Below are 23,598 nucleotides of genomic sequence, written 5' to 3' on the forward strand. Positions count from 1 at the left end.
CCGCTGAAGCTAGGGTCTGGGTGAGATCGGGACAAATGGGTTTTCCCCCGAAAAAAAGCGCTGCGAAAAACTTTCCGCTGATCTTAAAGGGACAGTGTGTAATATTTGCCACGAGATATTGCTGTTTTGCGCTGGTTAGCGGTAGTGCAGTCAGGACTAGATGGGCAGAGTATTTTGAGGAGTTGCTAAATGCGGAGAATGGGAGAGAAGTGAGAGTCGAGGCGGTCAGGGTGGGTGAATTAAATGTGAAGCCTGTGGAAACATGGGAGGTGCAAGAGGCAGTTGAAAGAAATGAAAGGGGGGAAGGCGCCTGGGTTGGATGGTTGTACTGCTGAATGCTTGAAAAAAGGTGGCACGGCTAGGATTAACTGGTTTGTACGCTTGTTGACTCCAACCTATTTGAAGCTGAGAGCTTTTTGTTATTAGTTAGTGCAAAAGGGCTAAAAGTTTTTGTGCAATTAGGGGGAAAAACATGTTGTTGGGGCGGCAGTAGCTCAGGAGGTAGAGCGGTCGTCTTGGGATCAAGAGATCGCAGTTCGATTCCCGGCTCCTCCGTGTTACATGTCGAAGTGTCCTTGGGTAAGACACTGAACCCCTAATACTGCCAATTAGCAGGTTAGCGCCTTACATGGCTGCAAGGCCGCTATTGGGAAATGTGGAGCACATTGTAAAGCGCTTTGGGAAGTCATTGACTTGAAAAGCGTTATATAAATGCAGTTCATTTAATTTCATTTTGTTGTTACTATGTTTTTACGAGGTTGTAATTATTCATGCTTACCATCAAGTGGTCTTAGGAGGCTACCTGGCGCCTGCCGGCAAAACATTGGAGACCCCTTTTTAGGGTTTGACCCACTTCCGTCCACCAGAGGGCACCAAATCGGTGTCATTGGGATGGGTGTGTCCTATCACCCCACAGCTGTCCCTAATTAGCCTCACCGTTTATAGGGACATATTGGACACCTACCAGTGTTGATTGATTTTAATTTTCCTCCTTCGTTTTCCACCATCGCCATTGTGTCCTAATTTTGTGAGGTTTGTTTTTTTGTTTCTGACAGTTGTATTGCTGTTTTTGGCAGTTTGTTACTTTGTTGATGATTTTGTCATCATGCCTTCTGTTTTAGAGCTCCTTGCCTTTTACTGCTTTCTGCGCTCCACCGTAAACAACAACACCCTTCTTGTACTGCGACCTTAGAAGATGATTAAAAAGCACAAGGAGGAATACAAACGGCGGAGAGTCAAAGTGATCAGTAAGCTGCCATTTTCTTATGTTTGCATAGGATTTTACAAAGACATAAGACAAAAGAAAAAAGATTAAAACAGAAAAAAAAGATTGTAGAAAAGAAAGCATGAAAGAAACAGGGAAGAAAAAGAAAAAACGTCATAAGAAATTGAAAAAACATTAGTAAAAAAAAAGTAGAGAGAAAAAGACAAAAAATGTAAAAACAAAAATTGCTTTTAGCTCTTTTTCCATTTTTATTTTTTCTTATTTTGCTTTCTTCCTCCTATTTCTCTACTTTTTTCTTTTTTCTCTCTCTCCTAGTTTTTTCTTAGTTTTATTTATTCATTAATTATTTTGCCTTTTTTCTTTCTTTGTTTCTTTTTCTTTTGTTTTTCTTTGGTTATTTTTGCATATTTTTCCCCTTTTAAGCTATTTCGTGCATAATGTTAGATAAAACCTGGTAATATATGGATTAAAGCCACACAACAATCCAAAGGGCCGTTTGGGAGCCGAAACCCAGAGAGTCGTATTTTCCATCATTAGGCAAGGTGGCTTGCTTAAATGCCTAGTTGCCTCTACCCCCTTGTGGTAAAGTACTGGAATGACACCCTATATCACACCCGTTTTGCAAAATGACTGCACTTGCTTTTTTCTCCTACCAACATAAAAAACAATCCATCTGCAACAGTATGTTAATTCAGCCCATTTTAAAGGGACAGTGTGTAGATGTCGCCTGTGAAGATCAACCGAAAGTGAGTGCTACAACGTGCAAGAAAGAATACAAAGTACAGACTCATTGTTTTATTTAAGGAATGAAGTGTTGTCGTATTTTATAAACCAGTAAACATATTTTCCACGTATACAATAGACTTAAAACGATATTTGCATTCCAGTATTATTGGTAGTCAATCAATACCCTGAATTATTCAAAATGTTCAAAATTAGAATGCCATCTGCAGTTTTACAAGCATTAGTTCAGATATCTGATACATGATCAGAAAGTTTTCTAAGATGGTGTGCAAGAATACTGTATCTCCAGCGCGGTAAGAACTCTGACACTTTTATTATTTAATATCTCGTGCATCCATTGGTGTGAAGTGTAAAGAAAAGGCGAGACGTTTCTTTTGAAATGAAAGTGGAATAAGAAAGCATGATGCGGTTGAGAAAATGGTTGGATTGCTTTTTTTCAGCCACTTTCTACCACGAAGGAGGAAGTCGCCTAACTCTTGAAGCTTATCTTCCAAAAGTAAATTGAACTTAACTTTTTATCTTTACAGGGCATATTATTTTATAAAATGTTTATTTTTAGTACAAAACAATACGGGTTACTTATAAAAGCCTTAAACATACTTTTATAAACCTTAAACATACGAAATAAAGCACTGAAGCAATTTACGAACAAATTCAACTTACGAACGATCGTCCGGAATCTCGTATGTAAGTAGGGCAGCGTCTGTACAAATAAACATGACTTAACTTTGCTTTTTTTACCACAAGGATGTGCAAAATGATATACACGTTCACTTTATTTATTATTTTTCTTATTTTGCTACATCTTTTTTGGTAAGGTTAAAAAAAAAAGCTAAAATCAGCCAAATTATTTGATTTAGCATACTTTTTGTATCATTTGTCTGAAAATAACATATGTTTTGATAAGAAAATTGAATTCATCCAAATTTTAAAACCATATAAACAAATTGTGAAAAGGAAATATTCATGATATGATTACTTATTAAATAAGTAAATAACCCGACCAAAACGTTCTACCATTACCGAAATAAATGTTTATATTCTTTAATTGAATTTTTTCAATTCAATTAAAGAATATAGCAAAATGATAAGAAAACGATTACAAATATATCTATTATTTTATTTTCTGCAATTTAGTGTACTTTGGAGACTTACGGCATTAAAATCTTAGCAGAAAATAAATACAAACTGCTACAGTAACAGCTTTCTACCAGCAGAGAGCGCTATGCACAACAGTATATAAACGTCAACAAAATAGGAAATAAACTCATTCATTCGATAATTTATAAAACATCCGCCTGTGGTAGATACAAATACACAGTATGTTTGTATCATTTTGAGACATTTTACTATTTATTTATTAGCTTAGAAACGTATAATTATTTGATAGTGTTTAAAGCTATCTTAAGGGAATAATGTGTAATAGTTAGTGCCTCCTAGTGGTACAAAAACTTCTTTCAGTAAATAAAAAAATCTTGATTTTATTACTGGTCAGAAATACATGAACTATCATACCATTTTAAAAAAAAAAAAAAGTTATTTTTCTTATTATTTATTTGACATAATGGAATCCATACCTTGTAGCACTGGTTTTGGTTAGCATTATACAACAGTGCCATCTAGTGGTCAAATATTACACGATAAGGCTGCATGAATAGTACAAAAATCAGCCGAAGTTTTGGGCTTTTATTTTGATATAATTGGGACGTTCTTAATGTGGACATGAGATCAGTTTGCAGATATCCTACATTGTTGAACACAATATTTCATTTAAAGGGACCTTGTGTTCAGCGTCTCCTAGTGGTCGGAGCAAAATCAAGAAATGTCAATGTATTGTGGAGTGTTGTTAAGCAATCATGGAGTTAAATAACAACTGAGAGGTCAAGTCATTTTTATTTGTATAGCCCATAATCACAAAGGGTCGCACAGACTATTATGACACCATCCCCTGATCTAAAACCCACATGAGGGCAAGGGAAAACTCAAAAACCTCAAGTCAAGTCCTGTTTATTTGTATAGCCCTTAAACACAAGGAATCTAAAAGGGCTGCACAGACCACAGACTATTATGACACCATCCCCTGATCTAAAACCTACATGAGGACAAGGAAAAACTCAAAAACCTTGAGTAAAGTCCTGTTTATTTGTATAGCTCCTAATCATAACGAGTCCGAAAGGGCTGCACAGACTACAGATTGTTGCAAAAAATAAACTATTATTACACCATCCCCTGATCTAAAACCAACATGAGGGCAAGGGAAAACTCAAAAACCTCAAGTCAAGTCCTATTTGTATCACCCTTAATCACAAGGAGTTTCAATGGGCTACACAGACCACAGATGATTGCAAACCACAGACTATTATTACACCATCCCCCGATATAAAACCTTTATGAGGGCAAGGGAAAACTCAAAACCTCAACATGAGGAAAATGAAGACACCTTGAGGAGGTAATCCCTTTTACAGGATGACCAGGCTGCAATATATGTTGCAATAAGAAATAATACACAGATATTGTCAACAGGAAATATAGAACATTCATAAGCTAGACAACAGAAGTGTGTTTTAAGCTTAGATTTAAACATTTCCACTGAGGTTGCGGATCCAATCTCAGGGGGAAGAGCATTCCACAGCACCGGGGCCCGAATGGAGAACGCTCTCGAACCTGCGGATTTCTTCTTGGCTCTTGGGATCCCTAGTAGACCAATATTTTCAGAGCGAAGGCTCCGGACCGGAACATAGGTCCCTTAATTATATCTGAAAGCTATGAAGGGAGCAAGTCCATTCATGATTTTGTATACTACCAACAGAACCTTCAAATCACATCCACAAAGATGTGAAGCAGTTATTAAAAACTGCGGTCATGCAACTAAATATTAAAATTGCAAAATACAAAATAGTTTTGGGGTTGTACAGTCAACAGCAGACACTATTTTTTGGCCACACCCCTTTGAACTATTTGTCCAATTGCACAGCCTTCGGAGAATGCCCGTTATAAATGCTGGATATTGTTTGTATTGTACTCCACCTAGTGGTAACTTCTCTGGCACGTAATAATAAAAAATATACTAAAACCTGAGATATTCTGGTAAGTCACATTGCACTGCTATTCTTTCGAACAGTACTGTTTTTAGGATTATTTTTTAATGGAATAAAATTTCCATTATTGTCTTTGATATCAACGATTATTGTATGCAACAACATTAGACATGGTAAATCAACCAAATTCTCAAGACCAGAACGCAGACAGGACCCACTTGCGTTACGTTTCTCTCAGTTTTATTGGAAGAAAGGAGAGGGTTGTTCTCACGATCCGCAGGAAACAGGTCGGTCTGAACGCGAAAGTGGGAGTTCCGTGGTGAGCGATGGCGGTGTCGGGAACGAAGAAAACGGGTCAGTAGCCGGGACAGCAGAGCAAAAACGTGGTCGGGGTTGGAGAAGAGTCGTAGGCCAGGAGAGGAGAGTAGACGTGGTCAGGATCAAAAAACAGGTCGAAAGCCGGGACGGTAGAGTAGACGTGGTCAGGATCATAAATGGGTCAAAGCCAGGGGGACAGGCGGGAGTCATTCGAAAAAAGCTTGCCTAGTGTTAACTGAGGTTCGCGGATGGACTGACCAAAAGGGACGGACAGGTGGGTTTAAATAGGGACAGGGAGCCAGAGTCCGAGGCAGTTGGCGCCAAAGGTGCAGATCAGTAATCATGACAAATTCTACCGAATGGATGAAAACAGTTCAACATTTTAGAAGAGAACAGTCAATCGGACGTCGGTGTTCCGGTTCCTTGTCATGGGAATCATCTGGGCTATGTTAGCGCTCACATAATATTTAGCTAGCTCGCCAAGTCTCACGTTTGGCCCAGTGCCCCGAGGCCCTTTCCGGCCCAATTCCTCAATCTCGCCGTAGTTCAAATTCAGGGAACGGTCAAAGCCAATGTCCCCTTTAATTTTCCTTACGGGTCTGAGCATTCACACAAAGTCGGTGAGCAACGCTTGAAACAACAGTGAGCAACAGTAATCCCAAGTGTGGCAAGATAATTCATTATAGAACATGTCCAAAACTTGACATCAAGTTACATTTTGCTGAGTTTCCGGCAATGCAAAATTATTTTTCACTTTTGAATGAATTGACTCATTTATTTTTACAATTCTTTCAGAAGATATCCATTTCTTTTTATTTCCTGATATATTTTGTCGCATAATATTAACATTTTTGGGGGCTTATTGAGTTCGGTTGCACGATACAGAACTGTACTTAATCACATTTTTGAGTGGAAGTACAATGTTGGCAACAAGATTCACCTGATATAATTGGAAATTATTTGAATGCAATTTTTTTTTTCTTTTTACCTGTTTTTTTCCATTTTTTTTAATTCCTTTTAAAAAATGTCATTGTGTTTGATATTTCCGAGCTGTTACTTTTTTCTTTTTGTTCTCTATTTACTTTTTTCCTACATTTCTTTTTCTTTTTTTCTGGCTTTTTTTCTAAATTCTTCCTTTTTTTTCTCTTCCTTTTGATTTTTTTATCAGCTTTTCACTCCTTTTTCATTTTGGTATTTATTCCCTCCTTCTCTGAAGTCATTTTGTGAATAGTTTTACATAATATTTGGTTAAGTTGGGATGAAAGAAGCAAAAACAACCCCAAGAGCCGTTTAGGACCCGAAAGAGCCGGTTTCTTTTAGTGAGCCGAGCCGAAGAAGCCGGTTCTCGACAAACTCTACTAACTTTACTCAACTTCGTTCTACTTCGACTCGACTTCAAAAAACCGCATTTAGGACACAACGTCAGGGGAGCCCTGTGTATTTTTACCTTCATGCACTGTAACTTTGACTTAAGTCGCTTCTTAATTAGTAATTTCGAGCCCTGATTTTTGTGCGCTGGCTCGATTTTCTTGTGCGCTGAGAATGTGCAAGCACTGCGCAATTGCACACGCGCGCAGCTTAGAGGGAACAGTGGCCCCGAGGCCCTTTCCGACCCAAACGAGCCGATTCCTCAAAATCTAGTTCAATTCCAGGCAACGGTCAAAGCACAGGAAATGGGTTCTCGCAGCGCGCAACGTCGGGCATTCCCACCTGTCTCGAATGTCTTTGGGGCACGGGATTCAGCTAATGGATAAAACTCCGGAGTCGGGTTTGTTTGTTTGTTGGATGGTCTGCTGACATCAGCGCGGTCTCTTCAGACCCCGACCAGACGCATACCTGCCGATCCCGATCGACGGGAAGCAGGAACATCTGCAGGAGACATGAAATCGTCTTCACGCTTGGAGACGCCGGACTGTTTTTCTTGTCATTGTCTTTAGAAAATATTCCTTGATTTGTGTGCCTGGAGGTGTCAGACATTCCCGCCATTGGTTCTCGCATTCCAGTCTGCTTCTCGCCTTGCTCTGCTTCATGGTGACTGAATTCTTGTGGTGTGTCTTGGGTAAATACCACCTGGTGGTGCTCGTCTGTCTCCAGGCTGTTTTTATGGGTAGGGGTTTGCACCCCCATGTGGAACAGTACTGATTCCCATGGTTTTTAGAAGCAGGAGAAGGCTCCTGATCTGACTCAGATACAGCACCTTCATGGAGTGGTTCCCAGTGTTTTTCGGTGTAAATGGTTCTATATCAGAGGCATTAGGGGTTTAGTGCGTAAACCAAGGACACTTTGACTATTAAATCGAAGGACCCGGGAATCAGGCCGCACGGCGGGGCAGTGGTTAGCGATTGTGCGGCACAGTTCATGTCATGGGAACCTGTCGTGGGTTCGAATCCAGCTCCAGACTTCCTGTGCGGAGTTTGTATGTTCTCCCCGTGCTTGCGAGGGTTTCCTCCGGGCACTCACACATTCCAAAGACATGCATTTCAGGTGACTTGGCCGGTCCAAATTGTCCCTAGGTGTGAATGAGTTGTCTGTCCCTATGTGCCCTGCGATTGGCTGGCAACCAGTTCAGGGTGTCCCCTGCCCACTGCCCGGAGATGGCTGGGATGGGCTCCAGCCCCCCCGCGATCCTAATGAGGATAAGCGGTACGGCTAATGAGAGGAGATGAGATGAGATGAGACCCGGGAATCGAACCTGTGACCTCTCATTCCAGTATGCTTCTCGCCTTGCTCTACTTCAAGGTGACTGAATTCCTGTGGTGTGTCTTGGGTAAATACCACCTGGTAGTGCTCGTCTGTCTCCAGGCCGTTTTTATGGGTAGGGGTTTGCACCCACCATGTATAACAGTACTGGTTTCCATGGTCATCAGAAACAGGAGAAGGCTCCTGATCCGACTCAGATACAGCATCTTCATCGAGTGGTTCCCAGTGTTTTTCCGTGTAAATGGTTGTAAGCCAGAGGCATTAGGGGTTTAGTGTGTTAACCAAGGACACTTTGACAATTAACTCGAAGGACCCAGGAATCGAACCTGCGACCTCTCCTTCCAGTAAGCGTCTCACCTTGCTCTACTTCAAGGTGACTGAATTCTTGTGGTGTGTCTTGGGTAAATACCACCTGGTGGTGCTCGTCGGTCTCCAGGCTGTTTTTATGGGTAGGGGTTTGCACCCCCCACGTGTAACAGTACTGTTTCCCATGGTTATCAGAAACAGGAGAAGCCTCCTGATCCGACTCGGATACAGCACCTTCATCGAGTGGTTCCCAGTGTTTTTTGTTGTAAATGGTCGTATATTCAAGCATATACGAGATGCAGACAGTAAGTCAAATGTGCTTCTCTTGGCAGTTGGGTAGTTGCGTTGGTCTTAAATCAATCCGAATTTGACTTCCCTAACAAAGAGAGGTTTCAGTTCAGTTTATGGACTGCTGATAGTTTAAGGCATTTTCTCTTTCCACTTGGAATTTGCTACAGTTATCGTTTATGACTCATTTGAATATTCTGTGGATAAAACTGATCATCTCTTGCCTTTTATTTTGATCATTGACACAGATCCATATTAGTCATGGTATCAACGCTTTGAGTTTTGACTGGTGACTAATGAAACGTACAGTTTCTGTGTCGGTATCGGTCTTAAATCAAGCGGTATTTCACTTCTCTTACAAAGCGAATATACCTTATGTCTTAAGTACAGCGGAACCTCTCTTTTCGAACGCCTCTCAGTTCGGACAAATCGGTGTTCGACCCAAAATTTTGAGAAATTCTTGCTTCGCTGTTCGGTCAAAAAATCGGAGTTCGAACGCCGGTACGCTAGGGCGCGATGCTGAGCGGCGTACGGGTGTTTTAGCCCCTAATTATGCCTCCGAAGAAGGTCGGTGCAAGCAGGACAGGTGAAAAAAGACAAGTTGTTCGTACAATTATTTCCTTTAAGAAAGACATAATAGCTAAATATGAAAGAGGTGTACGAATTTCCGATCTTGCTAGTGAATACAGCGTGGCTAAATCTACTATCAGTATGATAGTAAAGAATAAGGAGGCTGTGAAATCGAGTGATGCGGCTAAGGAAGTTAGCGCTATAAGCAAGCAACTGCCGCAAGTTTTGGAAGAGGTTGAAAAACTTTTGAGGATTTTTCTCTCCCCACCGTCCACCACAAAGGTAAGAAATCCTATTCATAATCCTTTTTTTTATTTTTACACGTTCGTGTTAGCGTTATCTTTCGTACGGAACATTACGCTAACGCACGATTAGCCTGGGTTAGCTTCATGTTTACGCTCATGGTAAACATTCAGGGTGCTGGAACGGATTAAAATGATTTTACATTACTTTTAATGGGAAAAACGATTTCCGTGATTGAACAAATCGGTTTTCGAACAGGGTTCCGGAACGGATTATGGTCGAGAACCGAGGTTCCAGTGTATCCATATTTCTGGCCAATATAATTATTAGCTTACCTCCCGTGGATGTACAATCAAGAACTAAGACTGAGCAATTGGGAGGATATAAAAAAAATCATTTGTTTCATTTATATGCACTTGTCAGTTTTGGGTAGAGGAATTCTGTAATGACATTTGGTATCGTTGACTTCTTAAAGACGAGTAATATATTTTCTAACCACTTAACCACACATAAAGGATGGAAGCTGGAATTGAACCCTGAACCTGCTCACCAGTTATCCACCCTGCCACAGTTAACTTATTGAATTTAATGTTTTTGCTAGGGTACAGCAACTAGAGTGACAATTCAATTGAATCATTAGTGTTGCAAGGTGTGTATTGTATTTATCCTCTTTGGAGAATGGCCCATCCGTTATCTGCACCGCTTATCCTCAGTAGGGTCGCGGGGGTGCTGGAGCCCATCCCAGCTATCTTCGGGCACTGGGCAGGGGACACCCTGAACTGGTTGCTAGGGAAAATTCGGACCGGCCAATAAACCTGACATGCATGTTTTTGGAATGTGGGAGGTAACTGGAGTGCCCGGAGGAATCCCACGCAGGCACAGGGAGAACATGCAAACTCCACACATGAAGGTTTGATCCCATGACCTCAGAACTATGCCGTGGATGTGTTAACCACCCACCCACCGTGCTGCCTAAAGAACAGTCGTTATGACTTATTATAGAAGTTCTGAATTTTCCTGCTTCTATTGAAATATACTGCCCCCTAGTGTTCAGAATATGCACAGCAGCGTAAAAATCTCACACAGGTGATTTAATTATTTACATTCAGTTTAATTGTGGCACTTATTGAGAGTGTAAATATGGAATGCTACATTTCTTCATTAAACTCCACAGTACAAGGGTAAAAAAGACAAGCATTTCCATTCATTCCATTCAAAAAATACATGTGATTTCTTCCATGTTATGCTACATGCTAATCACCACACATTTTGCCATTTAAAACAATATTCCTAACAATTTTCCATACAAAACAGCAGTTCTTTGCATGAACGGCTTTGTAGTCAGTGCGGAACGTTACGGTAATGGATGAAAGTTTTCATTTTAAAAATCGTTTTTTTTTTTTGCTAGTGCTTCGTTATCAATAAACTGCAAACTTGTTTCGAGGTTTACACAATCATTTCACAAAAACGATACAAAATAAATGCAGTATCAATATTTCCCGTTATAAAAATGAACAATTTATACATGAATTGTGGTTTAAAGGGACATTGTGTAATATTTAGCGCCTCCTAGTGGTAAAAAAAAAACTTAAAAAGAGGGGTTTAATTGTAGGAAATACGTAATCTGCTACTTTTAAAATCCTCGTAAGTCGATACATTTAATTTTACAACACAAGGATGTCAGGAACCAGAACTGGATCAGGACCCAAACGCGTGACGTTTTCTCACAAGCCTTTATTTTACGGGAAATGGGGAGTCATGCACTTCAGGCAGCGGTCTGGCGTGGAAAGACAGGAAGCCAGAGACCGACTAGATCGTCTCCAATTGCCCGAGTAGATATCGGACAGATGGGGTCGATACCGGACAGGAAAGACAGGATGGATAATGAGTCAGGATTTCGAAAATAATCAGGAGAAACTAGACGGGAATGAAAACTGGAGAAAATGATAAACAGGACAAAAATAGACGGAAACAAAACTGGAAACCGAAATTAAAAAGGGCAAAATAAACGGGAACAATACCGGACAGGAAATAGCATCAGGAACAGGATCGAGTCGAAACCCACGTCTTGCGGGGCAGAAGTTGTTGACTAAGAAAAATTAGAGCACTGAGCTTAAATAGACGGAAAGCCAATCTGTCAACAAGCTGCAGCTGGCGCCACACGGGCGGGGCCAATTGGGCGCCATGGCAACCGTGACAAAGAAGCGTACCGTGAGTGAGCTTACAGGATTTTCTTGCTGCTACGGGTACCCAAATAAAACAAAAAGCTTGCGAAACGTTTAGCCCAAAAAATGAGAATAATAATAAATGCCGTGGTTTGGTCAATCTGAGTCGCCGTAGTTCTACTTTTTAGGACTCGTTTTCGGTCGTAAGACACGCTAGGGGACATCTAGCGGTCAAATATTACACAGTGTCCCTTTAAGGATAATCAAGATGAAAACAAATACATACACAGTCACCAAAAAGAAATGTTGGGGGATTTTTGGAGATTTACAAATAATTAAGGTGCACTTGAGTGTTTTGCTCCTAAACTGCATCACAAAACAGAAAAATATTAAAAAATACCAATGTAGAGTTTAAGGCAGATAACGGTTGTAGACCTAAAAAATAAACCTAAAAGTGAACCGAGAAACTGGCAATTGACTTTTGACGACAGTGCCAACCGTAAAACCCCAAAAATATGCACAAAAACAAAACGTACTGTACATCGTAACTTACTAAGTGCACTTTTGCCAATTCCTCACAGGCCAAAAATAGACGCCCACAAATTTAGCGTCTGGCGTGCTCTGCCGGCGCCCGTTTGAAATATTTTCTCCGACATTCCGAAAAAAGTCTCGAGCACACAACGTAGAAGTGCGATGCCCCCGTAACACCCTAGTGAGCACGCGTGAGCAGCTCTGGTGATGTTAGCGTTGCTACATCACCGAAAACATACATAGCAACACTCGGGAATGCGTGTTTTGAGGACCCCTTCTACATATAAATACAAAACAAAACAGTTCAGGCAAGTAAAAAAAAAAAAGGATACGGTTCCATTAATTTACAAATCATGTACACGTTTTCCAAATGGTCTGCTGCCTTCAAATACGTTGTGTTTTTAAATAAGCCATATATACAAAACAAACTGGATGTGCAAATCCTTCCGCCTTGAGATACAAATCGTGTCTCTGTGGTGGTGTAGCAGGGAACCAAGGGGAATATTTTTTGTTTTTTTTACTTGAACCAGTGCAGGTAGTTGGTCTTGAGCGCAGGGAAGCACATATTGTTGCTGCATGAGCCGCCGTAGCTGGGGGGGCACGCGGAACAGGGGACCCCGACTTTATAGGGAGCCTCTCCGATCCAATTACCCCTACGAAAGAAAAACAGAGGGCACGGTTATTAGACCATGACCGTTTATTTTGCAGCTACTGTTTCCAGTTAGATATACACTGTATAACCTAGCTCGCTTTCAAGTTAAGGACAACACAGTTATGATAACAAGTTAGCAAAATCGCTAACACTTTTGGGAATTGTTAGCTACATAGATTAAAAACAACATGCTTTTATGAATATTAAATCTTACTTTAATTGTTAAAAACACATTTTCAGGATATCTAGCCGGCTAGCTGAACCTAGACCACATTTTTCATCGTACCTACTTGTTAGCTAACTAGCTAACGACCACACTTTCATTTTAACTATTGGAGCAGTTTCTTAAATCTTGCTTTAATTGTTAAAAACACATTTTCAGGAAATCTAGCCAGCTAGCCAAACCTAGACCACATTTTTCATAGTACCTACTTGTTAGCTTACTAGCTAATGACCACACTTCCATTTTAGCTAGTGGAGCAGTCTCTTAAATCTTACTTTAATTGTTAAAAACACCGACTATATTGGGTATGGGTTAATTTCGTGTTTGTATTGCGTTTTTTTTCAATGTGAGCGCATGCAGCCAATATACAGGTGCGGCTTGTGTATGTACAAAATCGGTTTTCCTCCCGAAATGTGGTGGGTGCGGCGTATAATCAGGTGCGCTCTATAGTCCGGAATTTACGGTAAATAAGTATATAGCTACTTTCGAATATCAGGCGCATTGATCTCTACTTACTTGATCAAAATAATGATTAAAATAATGAAAATGATCGAACTGGAAAACTCAAACAATTGTGACCATATGCAGTGACATATTTCAATATTACACCATTAGCATGATTGCTAAAAAATGTCACATACACAACAGCCATTCTGTTAGCCGTATAGCTACAGACAACCCGTCCACTCAAGCTAATTTGTTAGATGTAAAGACTTCACCCTCGTAAAAGCTAGCCAGCTGGCTGGAGAGTGGACTGCACAACAACTGCATGTAGATAATTTATGTGTTAGCCTGATTGCTAAAAATCACACATACACAACAGCCATTCTGTTAGCCGTATAGCTACAGACAGCCAGTCCATTAAAGCTAATTTATTAGTTAGATATAAAGACTTCAACCTCATGAAAGCTAGCCAGTTTGCTGGAGAGTGGACTACACAACAACTGCATGTAGATAGTTTATATGTTAGCCTGATTGCTAAAAATCAAAAATACACACCAGCCATTCTGTTAGCCGTATAGCTACAGACAGCCAGTCCATTAAAGCTAATTTCTTAGTTAGATGTAAAGACTTCACCCTCATGAAAGTTACCCATCTTGCTGGATAGTGGACTACACAACAACTGCATGTAGATAGTTTATATGTTAGCCTGATTGCTAAAGACTTAAACACAATCAATGAAATCTAGCTAGCAAGTTGGGTAGCCAAGGTGTAGAGCACATTGTCACGATAGTCAGTGTATTTGGGAATAGCTAAAGATCACTTGGGTGATTGTTATTCTGTGACCACACTCACATGAGTTAGCTAAAAATAGCTAGTTAGTTATTTAGCTAACTAAACCTCTTGATTCCTGCTGTTGCTCTATCCGCCTTTGGCGTTTTAAAACTGTAGGCGCTCTTGCAAACACTCCAAAATAACAAAAAGCGGAATCCTTGATTTGTAGCTAGCACAGGCTAATCTCACGGCTATAAATCCACCGTATCAGTACTTGGATGGATTGTAGTTTTTCCAACATACGACCGCTAAAGTAAGGAGGATTTGAGTGATGAACGGTGCGATTAAAGCCAGGTCACGTCGACTCGTACGAGTCATAACAAGTGGGTCATCAATGGGCGCGGTTCCGTACATAGCTTAGAAATATCCTTATTATTTGAAGAAAATCCACCGTTTTTTCCCCAAACTTTAATAAGAGATACACGACATAATTTGATTTTGTAACTATTTTAGCTGCAAATCTCTGGTTTCAATGCAATATCCACACACAGTAGAGTAAATAAGTATTTTAACACCCTACTATTTTGCTATTTCTCCCACTTAGAAATCATGAAGGGGGTGTGGGATTTTCATCGTAGGTGCATGTTCACTGTGAGAGAGATAAACTAAAAAGAAAAAGCCAGAAATCACAATGCATGATAGCAAGGTGTTCAAAAACGTATTTCCTTTACTGTAGGTCGACAAAGGCCAGTTTCTAGAAACCAGCGTGTTCTAATAGTACATTGTGTTAGCGAATTGTGTTACGAGGCTAATGGATGGTTAGAAAACCCCAGCTTAGCTATAAAACTGACCTATCTTTGAGTTAGTCAAATATCCGGAGCATCACATTTGTGGGTGTGATTAAACATTCGGAAAAAGCAAGAGAAAGAGAACTTTTATGTCTATTCTTGGTCTCAGAAATCAAAGCTATTTCATGCATACCTAAAAACTAAAGATTTCCGACACTAGTGCATACCTGTCAACCTCTAGGGCCCCATGCCCTTACAAATACTGTCGTATTTTCCCTTACAAAATACAAAAAAAAAAATCATATTTTTTTTCAAACGTGTTCTATTGTACATGTGTTTCGTTCTATTATATATATTGTTAACATTTTGTTGTGAGATCCCGAGTTGCTCGACATGAATGAGGTTTATCATCAAAAAGTTCAAAAATGGACGTTCACTGTAGAAGGAAAAAATACATGCAAATAGAATTAAGTAGAATTTTCTTATTCAAATTATGAATTCATTTTCTGCATTAAATTAATGCTGGTAATATACTGATTAAAGGGATCACCACAAACCTGTCTTTTTTTTTTTTTTTTTTTTTTTTTTTTTTTCTCCTTTTATACTTCCTTTTTTTCGTACCTTCTTTATACAACATCATCATTCGTCATATAATGCATCAAAGCAAGTGAGCCGTTTGAGAGCCGGCTCTCTTGAATGAGTTGAGCCGAAAAGGCCGGTTCTCTTAAAAGGGACGGACTTCCTTTCACTACAGAAGTACCACATGAAATCCGAGGCGGCAGATGCATGCGCACAGTAGCATCGAGCCGCTCGCTTCGTTTGCAACCAAACAAAACGATACCGAGATAGAGGCTACCGCGGGGAACTCGATTGATTTGCCGTTTCGTGATCGTCGGTGTATACCAGATGGTACCCATCATTGACAAATTTGCGTTTTTCCGTACAGATTTTCCTGTATGTCGTACACGTCTTAAAAAGCATAATAAACGTACTTTGTACTGCAAAAACGTACAGGTTGACAGGTATGCTAGTGGGCTAGTGTATAAATTGAGAAATAGACGTTTTCCTGTTCCTCAAGTAGCATCTAACGTTAACAGTAGTCTCATTAGCCACACCGGTTATCCTCAGTAGGGATGCGGGGGTGCTGGAGCCCATCCCAGCAAGCAGTGGGCAGGGGACACCCTGAACTGGTTGCCAGCCAATCGTTAACAGTAGTGTGCATCTCAAATATGGCAAACAAACTGGATGAAATAACCTTGCCCCTCGAATCCAAACGGGCCTTAAATCTCGGAATCCTCCCCAGCCCCCTTTTGTTTCTTCTCAAGAGCTTTAGCGAGTACCCGTTCACCGGCTTGTACCGAGGTTATCGGAGTGGCCCCGGCGACACGGGTGGCCTTTCACGGGTCGGCACGGATTAAATTCGCCGCGGCCCGGCCGTATTCGGGTGAGCGGGTTCGTCGGTATAAGTAGTGATATGCGGGGGGCTTACTTGGGCGAGTAGTTGCAGACTAAATACGTGGCCCGTTTCCACACGGAACCCCAAACGTTCATGTTGTGGCAGGTGTGGACAGCGCAGCCCACTTTGTTGGTCGTGGCCCACACCATCTGAAAAACATTTCATGATATTCATTTAGAACACTTCTGGAATAATGTGTATTCACGCACACATTTCTCTGCTTGTGGCCTTTATAAATATATATATATCATCTCATCTCATTGGCTGCACCGCTTATCCTCAGTAGGGTCGCGGGGGTGCTGGAGCCCATCCCAGCAATTGTTGAAAGACCCAGTCACGACCCATCCTCAATGCTCTGACTGAGGGAAGGAAGTTGTTCCCCAAAATCTCACCATACACGGCCCGCAGTCATCCTCTATTTAATGCAGTGCATTCGTCCTGTACCATGTGCAGAAAAACACCCCAAAAGCATGATGAAACCACCCCCATGCTTCACAGTAGGGACGGTGTTCTTCGGATTGTACCCTTTGAGCTCCCTCCAAAGACCCTTTTTTCACCAAGCTGCTTGGCAATTGATCTTTAGCCCTTTCCAGCCAGAGGTGTACAATTTTGTCTCTAGTGTCTTTGGTCTTCGCCATGTTACAAGTTAAAGTCATGCGTATGGGGGTGGACAGGTGTCTTTATGCGGCTTATGACCTCAAACAGGTACATCCGATTCAGGATCATACATGGAGTGCAGGTGGACTTGTACTGGGTGGACTAACATGTCTTTCAGGGTCAGAATTCTAGATGATACACAGGTGTTCAAATACTTATTTGCAGCTCTATCACACAAATAAATCGTGAAAAAAAATGCATTGTGATTTCTGGATTTTTCTTTTTAGTTTATCTCCCTCACAGTGGACATGCACCTACAATGAAAAGTTCAGACCCCTCCATGATTTCGAAGTGGGAGAAACCGCAAAATAGCAGTGTGTTCAAATACGTATTTTCTTCACTGTATATCAAATAGTCTTGTTCCTACCTGTGTATAATGGGTGCACATGGGACCGTAGCATCTCAGGGGGCATCTGGGGTTGCAGTCACGAGGGTAAGGAAAGGAGTAATCTCTGACTTCGTCGTACCATGGCTTCACAAGCTGAAGGATGGAACGATACCTGCAAAGAGGAGAACATCAGAACCTCACATCGCATTAGAAACCTCACATCTTATCTCTCGTGCATCAGTTTCATGGAAATGACGTGCGGCGGTTCGATTGGATTCGGCAAATGATGGGTTATCCAATCACGAGACTAGACTGTTCGATTTAAGAAATTTTTGTAGCGATTCTCTCATCATTCCTTTTATAACTCGTTACCGAATCACAAAAGACTTCCATACCACACTTTTAAGACTCAATCTTGGATTTAGGAAATGCTAGGTTTGATTTATCTATAATTCCTCTCATAATAGGTTACAATACAAACTAGGACTGTTTGATGCATTTTTTAAGACCGATACTTAAATCTTGATTTGTCATCCATCATAATACCACAGGATCAGGACCCAAACGCGTGACGTTTCTCACACAAGCCTTTTATTTTACGGGAAATGGGGAGTTATGCAAGTAGCCAGCGGTCTGGCGTGGAAAGATAGGAAGCCAGAGGCCGACGGGATAGATACCAACTGCCCGAGTTGATACCGGACAGGACGGGACAGACAGGCATGATAGATAATGAATCAGGATATCTAAAATAAACAGGAGAAACTAGACGGGAACGAAAACTGGAGAAAATAATAAACAGGACGAAAATAGATGGAAACAAAACTGGAAACCAAAATTAAACGGCAACAATACCGGGCAGGAAATACCAACAAGAACAGGACCGAGTCCAAAACCCATGTCTTGCAGGGCAGAACTTCGTAAGTAAGAGAGAGCGCGCTGAGCTTAAAAAAACAGAAAGCCAATCTGTTAATGAGCTGCATCTGGCGCCACACGGGCGGGGCCAATTGGGCGCCATGGCAACCGTGACACTTATAGGAGAAAGGCGTGGTTTATGCAAAATTGAACATGAAACAAGCTCTCCTGGGAACACATGTTACATGATAAAACAGGATCTCAATGAACACGAGACTTTTGATTGAAACTGCATTGGATTTTGAAGATTGTATGACAAGATTAGCGTGAAACCATCTGTGGGAAAGTACTGATACGAAAGGATGCAGCAAGTAAATACTTCATTCAAATATGTGAATGAACGTGAGTGCATTTATGACAACTAAATGAGTAATGTTATTAAGTTATTTAAATAATAAACTTAGTATTGATGGACAACATACTCAGTGACCTATTTTGATAATCTAACAGTCCCACATGGAAAGTCAAGAGCGACTGAATGGGTCAAGCCAGAAAACATTAGCGTCTGTTTATCCGAGGGGTAGCGCGAGCATTCCTGGGCCGGGGTCATCGTTGCGAAGGGAGAAAAAAAAAGCGGGGCCCCAGCCACGCAACGACCGTGACCGTGAGGCAACGCGGTTCCCCCCCCCCCCCCTGCCGAGAGCGCCGAAGCAGATGTCGCCTTAGGGGAGGTTGCGGCCGGGGACGGGTGATTGGGTAAGGGGTTCAGAGTTCACCTACCGTCCCGTCCTGACGGAGAGGTTCTGACCCAGAAAACGAAGGAGGTGGGACGGGCCGTGCTCCCACATGCAGGCGTGGGCCCAACTCTCAGCTGACTTGGCCAGAGTATCGTCCCAAACCTGAACACACAAATTACACAAAAGTCTCATTGAATATAAACTCCGGACCCGCTTCGTAGAACGCCATAAATCGGCAGTGTTGGGACCAATGTTCCCTGTCATTTTCCTTACGGGTCTGAGCGTTCACACAAAGTCGGTGAGCAACGCTTGAAACAACAGTGAGCAACGGCAATCCCAAGTGTGGCAACTAAAGTCATTATCAAACATGTCCAAACTTACATTTTGCTGAGTTTCCTGCAATGCAAAATTTGATTTCACTTTTGAATGAATTGACTCATGTATTATTGCAAAGGTTTTATGGCCTACAAAGGTCATTTGTTTTTACAACAATTCTTTCACAAGATTTCCATTTCTTTTTTTTTCCCCTGGTATCTTTTGTCGCATAATACTAACATTTTTGGGGGCTTATTGAGTCGGTTGCAAGATACAGAACTGTATTTTATCACATTTTTTTGTGGAAGTACAATGTTGGCAACAAGATTGACTTGGTATAATTGGAAATTATTTGAATGCAACACAAACCTTTTCTTTTTCCCTGTTTTTTTTCTTATTTTTTAAATTCCTTTAAAAAATCTCATTGTATTTATTTTTTACTAGCTGTTACTTTTTTCTTTTTGTTCTCTATTTACTTTTTTCCCTTTGTTTCTTCCTTTTCTTTTTTTCCGGCTTTTTCTGAATTTTTCCTTTTTTCCCTTCCTTTTGTTTTTTTTCTTCAGCTTTTCACCATTTTTTCATTTTCGTATTTTTTTCTTTTTTGTTCTATTTCCCCCCTTTAAGTCATTTTGTGCACAATTTTACATAATATTTGGTCGTGCAGGGATTAAAGAAGCAAAAACAACTTGAAGAGCCGTTTGGGACTCTTTAGAGAGCCAAGCCGAAGAAGCCGGTTCTCGAAAAACTCTACTGACTTGACTCAACTTCGTTCTACTTCGACCTTGACTTCAAAATACTGCATTTAACACACAGTGTCAGGGGAACCCGTGTATTTTTACCTTCATGCACTGTAACTTTGACTTAATTGGCTTCTTAATTAGCAATTTCGAGCCCTAATCTTTGTGAGCTGGCTCTATTTTCTTGTGCGCGGAAAAGCTCTGGGTAGTGCGCAACTGCGCACACACGCAGCTTAGAGGGAACATTGGTTGGGACTCACCTATTTTTTTACTTTTTAGCGCAATACTAATACCATTTTGTAACTCGACTGTCATCTTGATTTATTTTGATCCTTTTCCTTTTGTAATCTTTTTCCAATTTTTGTCTTTATATTTCCTTTTGTCCTTATTTTCTTTTTTTTGCAATAGGCAGGGCAGGGTGGTTTGGTCATTTTTCGTCTTATTCCTTTTTAGCATGTGTTTTTGGTCGCACGGCACAATATAGCAACATCTAGTGGTCAAATAATACACACTGTCCATTTGATGTAAGTGCAGCCAACACAAACTATGGATTGTTTTATTACTGTTGGATTTTTTTCACATTAATTCTTGATCTTTTTTATTCTTAGATCTTATTTTTTGTAGAATTTTTGAAAAAATATATATTTAAGAACATTGGATTTCTTTAATCAGAAGTTTTTATTGTGTATCTCTACCTATATTATACATACAGTTATGGTGGAGTACGAGAGCGCTGAATTACTCCTCATGGAGATATTCTCCCTACTGTTGACAGTATACATGCGTCCAAGCTGAATTTATTACTATATAATACAGAAATCAGGGGGTCAGTTTATAGGCACACATTTGTAAATGTAAATTATTTTTTACAATACACCATTCCTGCGGAAAAAACAACTTGTAAAGTACCCAGAAATGGAGAAGGAGATCTTTGAGTAGTTATAAGCCCAGAGACAAAATGGATATGGAGTGTCTTAGCTAAGTGTTTGTCTGCAAGCTAGAGAGTATACTATCATTTGTAACTAGATGGTTACTTTCAGAGTAACACGGTTCCTTCGGGTGTAACGGAATTACTTTTTAAATGAAGTACAGTAACTAGTAACTGAAACTAATAATGTTTTTTTGCATGAATGTGCCCAAAACTGATTATAAGGCGCCCATCCAAATAGTCACATAAAAGAAGTGAGGATACTGGCAGCCGTTTGAGCATTCGATCCCAAAAAATTTCTTTTTTCCAGTTCTGTAAGAAAATTGGCTATTTTCCAGAAAATTGAGGCCTTAGATACCCAAACTTTGGAGTGGATCCTGGCTTCTAACTCATCCAATGACAAATTAAAAAAAAAATCAACGAAAGAAAGTCTAGACAAGGGGTTGCCAACCTTTTAGAAGTTGAGAGCTACTTCTTTTACCCGTAGCAGCAAGATGACGGGCAAATACATGGGTTCCCTTTTGATCAGGTTTTTATGCATTATAAATGCAAATGTATTAACCTCTTTATCCGACAGTTCATGTATCTTTTGCTTACTATTCAAATCAATTATTTTATTTTTTAATGTAAATGTTCTTTTTTTTAACCACCAGAATGCTACAAATAATAAACACTGCCCCTTTATTTTAAGGGTCTCCAACCCATCTATATGCTTTTCTAAATTAAAAACGTATCATGTAATTAATGTTGTTACCATGTTATTACCAGATTGATTATTGGAGGTAGGTTTAGACAGACTCAAGTCAACCAATTAGTCATTTTACTAGAAAATCACAATGACCCAGCACTGGTGAGCTACTTTTCGAACCAATCCGCGGGCTCCTCAGCTGTTCCTTAGTGGGCACCTTGTTGCCCGCGGGCCCCGAGTTTAAAAGAGCTAATCGATATTCGTTGGCAGTGACGTTAGCGTTATCGCGTTAGCATTAGCATTGTACGTATGACCTTTTTTAATAGTTTATTTATATTTTTTTTATAATTTTAAGTCGTAATATAATTTTGCTAAAAATGTCAAGGCGGAATAAGTGACGGTTATTCATATTATTTGCTTTATTTTATATTTTAAGGAGCAGTTTGGCTTCGTCTTAAAAATGACCGTGATACATTTCCGCTAGCATACATTGTTGATGCTAATTTAAAGTAATTTATAAAGACTATTTATCAGGTAAGTGTATAAAAAACGTACTACACTCTGTTTCTAGCGTACAAGTCTAAGAAAGTAATGTTAAGAATACATTAAAGGACTTACCATATATTCCATATTAGACGCGGGGGGGAAGACCTTGCCCCTCACTTTGTTGTGATAATCAAGAATAGCCACCATGTCGCTTTGACTAATATAACGCTTCCTTCTGCTTTTAGAAACGCTGCCGACGTCTACTCCGGCGTCCGTGCTGCTAAAGTTGCCCACATTTAGAGCGGGGGAGGGCGCTGAAGTGACAGTGGTTGTCATTGCACTTGCTCCACCATGCGTGCACAGAAAGATGAAGGCGAGTAAGTGAGGCTGCATGTTTGCTCTTTCAATACACCAAGAGTAGTGTCTAAAAAACCTGCAAGAAAAAAAGGCTAGATTATTCTGTTGTTTCGGTGCAAATGAGCTGTGAGAAATATACATCTATATAGTGTCTTACCTTTTGTATGCAGAGTCAGCAAAGAAAGTCGAAGTTGTCCTTGCTTGCAGTTTCAGCAGCTTTGCAAACTTTATGAGCTCTAAAGGAGACGTTGATCTCTGTGGGTTTATATAGTCTAGCCGCTGCACGATGTTGTGGGTGCACAAGGAGGTAGGGGGCCACCCTCTCCCCTCCCCTCCCCTTGTCACCTGAACTCCAGCATCACTTTTTGGATTTAACCCTGCGAGTTGCTGAGTTCAATTTCAAGCAGTGACTGTGCTTAGTGCGGCACAGTCCGATTTACAAATGAATGAACCTACATATTTTCATCACTTGATTGGCCGTGCAAGAAAGTAATATATAACCTGTTGCAAAGAAAAAAACGTGCTATCTGACATTAATTTAGAAGGGAAGTCTATGTGGTGCTCCTTTTGAATAAAAAACATCAATAGATAGGTAATGCAACAGGAAAATATGACAGGATTGATTGCCTTTAGCGGTGTCTGAAACTCCTGAGAAAAAGTTAGCGGACACCAGGGCAAGCAACTCTGAAAAGTTGCCTCCCCAGCCATAAAGTTGCATGCCCCATTTTTTCCAACTTGAAGCACAATAAGACGACTAATAAAAAAAAAAAAAAACCCCAAATAACATTACTGCAAAGTATTAAGGATAATCAGAATATATAACAGAACAACACTTTAAAATTAAGTTTATTATAAATCTACTTATACCATTCATTAGATAGATATGACATCGCTGTTTTCCATCTGCCATCAGTATGTACCTGTATTTACTCGTCTTCATTCATGCAATGTTTGCGTTGCATCGTCTGCTACAAGCCACGTGAACTCCTCTTTCCACGATGCTTTTAATGTACATTCACGGTTTGTAGCGTCATCAATGTTGTTAGCTTCT

The 23,598-nt window shown here is 40.4% G+C and overlaps 1 protein-coding gene and 1 long non-coding RNA gene across 4 annotated transcripts in view; one reads left to right on the forward strand and one right to left on the reverse strand.

Annotated features, from left to right (window-relative positions):
* The first annotated feature begins 1,076 nt into the window (after positions 1–1,076).
* LOC148348732 (uncharacterized) overlaps positions 1,077–23,598 on the forward strand; it is a 70,698-nt gene continuing 48,176 nt past the window's right edge. The window contains exons 1-2 of one of the 3 annotated variants that reach the window (XR_015847614.1): positions 1,077–1,247; positions 22,436–22,567. This is a non-coding gene — a long non-coding RNA (uncharacterized LOC148348732). The remainder of the gene's footprint in view (positions 1,248–22,435; positions 22,568–23,598) is intronic. The other 2 variants (XR_015847615.1, XR_015847613.1) reach the window with 2 other exon arrangements.
* pi15a (peptidase inhibitor 15a) lies at positions 12,071–22,767 on the reverse strand. The gene is made up of 6 exons (XM_088322309.1): positions 22,705–22,767; positions 22,323–22,623; positions 19,080–19,198; positions 17,487–17,619; positions 16,496–16,611; positions 12,071–12,781 (listed from the first exon to the last, which is right to left on the reverse strand). The coding sequence occupies exons 2-6, from the start codon at positions 22,581–22,583 to the stop codon at positions 12,646–12,648; spliced, it is 765 nt and encodes a 254-aa protein (XP_088178435.1). The 5' UTR covers positions 22,584–22,623; positions 22,705–22,767; the 3' UTR covers positions 12,071–12,645.

The sequence above is a fragment of the Urocampus carinirostris genome, chromosome 18, assembly GCF_059441175.1.
Source record: "Urocampus carinirostris isolate Australia breed hairy pipefish chromosome 18, RoL_Ucar_1.0, whole genome shotgun sequence".
NCBI classification, from domain to species: Eukaryota; Metazoa; Chordata; class Actinopteri; order Syngnathiformes; family Syngnathidae; genus Urocampus; species Urocampus carinirostris.